The sequence below is a fragment of the Hyperoodon ampullatus genome (assembly GCF_949752795.1).
Source record: "Hyperoodon ampullatus genome assembly, chromosome: 17".
In the NCBI taxonomy this organism is placed as follows: Eukaryota; Metazoa; Chordata; class Mammalia; order Artiodactyla; family Ziphiidae; genus Hyperoodon; species Hyperoodon ampullatus.
In genome coordinates this window covers 4,163,253-4,166,963 of record NC_136930.1, presented here as the reverse complement: position 1 = coordinate 4,166,963, position 3,711 = coordinate 4,163,253, and the positions used below count along the sequence as shown (strand labels likewise).

Here is a 3,711-nt window from a genome sequence, read left to right as displayed (position 1 = left end):
TGATAAAATATCTCTAAGGGTAGAAGCAGAAGCAGAGAAAATAGGGATGGAAGAAGGAAATCTTATGTAGGAGAACATGATCATGGGGGCTAATATAATTGCATCATCGAATATCATGTTTGACCATCAGCTTATTATCTGGCAATTACTAAAAAGAGACAGAGTCTGTTACACATCTTAACTTCATACTTTTTCTCTGAAGAAGCAAAGCTTCTATAGCCGTGAATTTAAAAAATGTCTTAGGTGGGGCTTTATAGTGTGGAACTAAAACAGTGTATAGAGGTGTCCTCACTAAAAGCATTGGTAGTGTGAGTATAATTTTTAATTGTGATACATTAGTATAGGGCTGTAAGCATAATTGTCGCACATTGATGAATGTGTCTTGCCAGTTATTTTATGGAAATTCTATCTCTGGGTATTAATGATTATCTTTTTTTAAATCATGTTTTTCTTCCTTTTATATACTGTGTTTTTCAGAATACAGACATTGAAGCTTGGAACAAGATATTTATCTAATTTCTGGTAAGTTAAGTGAATGGTTTAGAGAATGACATAGAATAATTGCATGCTGTATTTTTTTTTTTTTTGCGGTACGCGGGCCTCTCACTGTCGTGGCCTCTCCCGTTGCGGAGCACAGGCTCTGGACGCGCAGGCTCAGCGGCCATGGCTCACGGGCACAGCAGCTCCATGGCATGTGGGATCTTCCCAGACCGGGGCACGAACCCGTGTCCCCTGCATCGGCAGGCGGATTCTCAACCACTACGCCACCAGGGAAGCCCCATGCTGTATTTTTTCAATCATTTAAGATACAAGAGAAATTTTAGTGACTATAAGATAAAAATGACACTGACAAATTTGTATTATTGTATAATGTCAGAGGACCAGAGAGCTTTTCTGTAAACTTGCTTGTAAAGGATAATATCTAAAAATGTATGTCATCATTTCCTATGAATTGGGTTACTTTTATTGAATCAGATATTGATGTTTTCTTCTATGAAGAATAGTTATCTCAACATAACCTAGTTTAAGATACAAACGTTCAGTATGATCCACTTAAGGTGTAAGTCAAATTATTAAGATCAATCTGAAATTTCATTCATCGCTTTATTTTCCTCTTGTAGCTTGTGAGTTATTTCAGAAGCTAAACCCAACACTCTTCACAAATGAAACCCATTTTCACATTTAAATCTGCAACAAAGTTAACTTGTTAACAGTCTACTCATTTTTGGTATGAATAAATGACTACACAGTATTCATGTAGGCTAAAACATTTAACATTTCAGCTGTGAAGAGAATAACTTTGGATTATTTTTCCCTCTTAGAGGCTAAATTAAAGACCTGCCATGACGTCGAAGAAAGAGACTGAATTTGTCATTTTCACCTAAAGAAAAATGATAGACAAAAACCAAACCTGTGGTACAGGACAGGATTCCATGCCCTACATGACTTGTCTGATCCACGTACTTGAAGAATGGTTTGGTGTGGAGCAACTGGAGGACTACTGGAATTTTGCAAACTATCTCTTGTGGGTTTTTACACCACTCATACTTTTAATACTTCCTTACTTTACTATCTTTCTTCTCTACCTTACTATTATTTTCTTACACATTTATAAGAGGAAGAATGTATTAAAAGAAGCTTACTCTCATAATTTATGGGACGGTGCCAGGAAGACGGTGGCAACGCTATGGGATGGACACGCGGCCGTCTGGCACGGTAAGCGAGATTACTTTGAGTTCTGGGCTCCTGTTTGGGTGGGTGGCGCTGAAACCGTGTTATCCTTCCATTTTGTTGATTGAGGAAATATTGAAAAATATAATGGAAGGGATAGTTACTATTTCCTGTTACCTGTTTGCATGCATTGTGCATATATATGTCTTTCTTAAAATGATTTTTTCTGAGCACACTAGTTTCCATTAAACAAAGAACCACGTAATAATGTAGACTATTACTCTAAGCTCAAATAAAAAATTAATAGTTAAGAATCTAAGAGAGTAAGAGATGAATTAAAACAGTATAGGGGCTTCCCTGGTGGCGCAGTGGTTGGGGGTCCGCCTGCCGATGCAGGGGACGTGGGTTTGTGCCCCGGTCTGGGAGGATCCCACATGCCGCGGAGCGGCTGGGCCTGTGAGCCATGGCCACTGAGCCTGCGCGTCCGGAGCCTGTGCTCCGCAACGGGAGAGGCCACAGCAGTGAGAGGCCCGCGTACCGCAAAAAAAAAAAACAAAAAAACAAAAAACAGTATAGAAAACTGTTTTGAAAATGCTTTATTTTGCATTTACTTCCATTTTGTTCAAAATAAATTTGACTTTCCCAGTGTAGAGATTTTTTAAAAATGAAATATTAAATAATATTAAATATTAATAATATTAAATTAGATATAATATATATACCAAAATTTACCCGTTTTCCGTTGGCTGTGTGACTTATTCAGCTGACGTGTTGTCATTTTAATCCTACATATGCCTGCATATCTTTTTTGAGCGCTTGACTGTGCCATACAGTCAAATGCTTAACGTGCATCAGTTTTTATAATGCTGTAGAGAGAGTCCATGTGTTATCTCCATTTTACAGTTTTCCCATAAGGAAACTGAAGACCAGCAAGGTTGTTATGTGCCCGAGGCACGCCAGGACACCAGAGAGAAGGGCCGGGATGCAGCCTCTGATTCCTGGTTCCAGGCCTGTGCTTCTCTGATCTGTAATGTGCCGCAGGCTTGTCCCTGGTCGGGCTCAGGGTCAGAGTAGTGGTCGTCAGCAGCTTTGCAAACAGGAACCACGTGCCGTCGATGTGTTGAATTCTTAGTCTTTACCCGTGAATACGAATGCCCTTGCCAGTCCGTACAGCTCTCACACCTGCTCGTGGTGGTGCACCTGAGGTGGGTGCTGTTTCAGCATTCCGTGGCCAGAGACCATGTCTGTGTGCACTGCTCTTGTTCATTGTCTTTAAAGCAGTGAGACAGAAATTCAGTGGCCTCGTTGACAGTACTCGGGAAACAATGTCCCCCTCCCACTTATAACCCCCTATACTTCAGGGTAATGTATATTGTAAGGAGTTGAATTTTTTTCTGTTTCAGGAGACATGATTTAATGTGGATAAATTCAAGTGTTAAACTTATTTTGTAGGAGCATATATAATTTTGAGGTATTTATTATTTATTTTTCTGAGGTATTTAAAAATATGCACCTATGGCTCAGAGGAAGTAAGGTATATAGTTCTTACCATGTTTAAATGTTTTATTTATAATAATTTAACATATTTTATTAAGATAAGTGATGCTTTTTAAAATGATTTTCTTCACTCTGTTCTTTAGTGACATACACAAAAGGCATTTGTGTGCATATTTGGATTTTGTATTGATGTCAAATCAGTTTTAATTTATGCTTTGTAAAGAATCTTCAGAGGAATTTTTTAACTAATAAAAATGTTCATTTTAGAAAATGTGGCAAGTAAAAATAAAGAAGAAAATAATAGTCACCTAAAATTTACCATGCAGTTGAATTCTGTGTGTTTATTGTTTTTTATTTGTGTGGCAGACTAGTATTTTCATGTCACTAAGCCTCCTTACATGACTTATAATGACTATATGGACTCTGTAAATCCTATAACTAATTTACTTACCTATTGAACTGTTGTTTGTTTATAACTGGTTTACTATAAGTATCCTTGTATAAGAATCTATCCAGTGTTTCCTGTTTTGAAGTTAAATTTTA

General features: G+C 37.8%; 1 protein-coding gene across 1 annotated transcript in view; it reads left to right on the top strand.

The window, feature by feature from the left end:
* Nucleotides 1-1,391: 1,391 nt before the first annotated feature.
* Nucleotides 1,392-3,711, top strand: part of TMEM68 (transmembrane protein 68) — a gene marked incomplete at both ends in the record, with an annotated part of 24,135 nt that continues 21,815 nt past the window's right edge. The window contains one exon of the mRNA XM_079722469.1: nucleotides 1,392-1,716. Within this exon, the coding sequence (XP_079578595.1) occupies nucleotides 1,392-1,716 (325 nt within the window). The remainder of the gene's footprint in view (nucleotides 1,717-3,711) is intronic.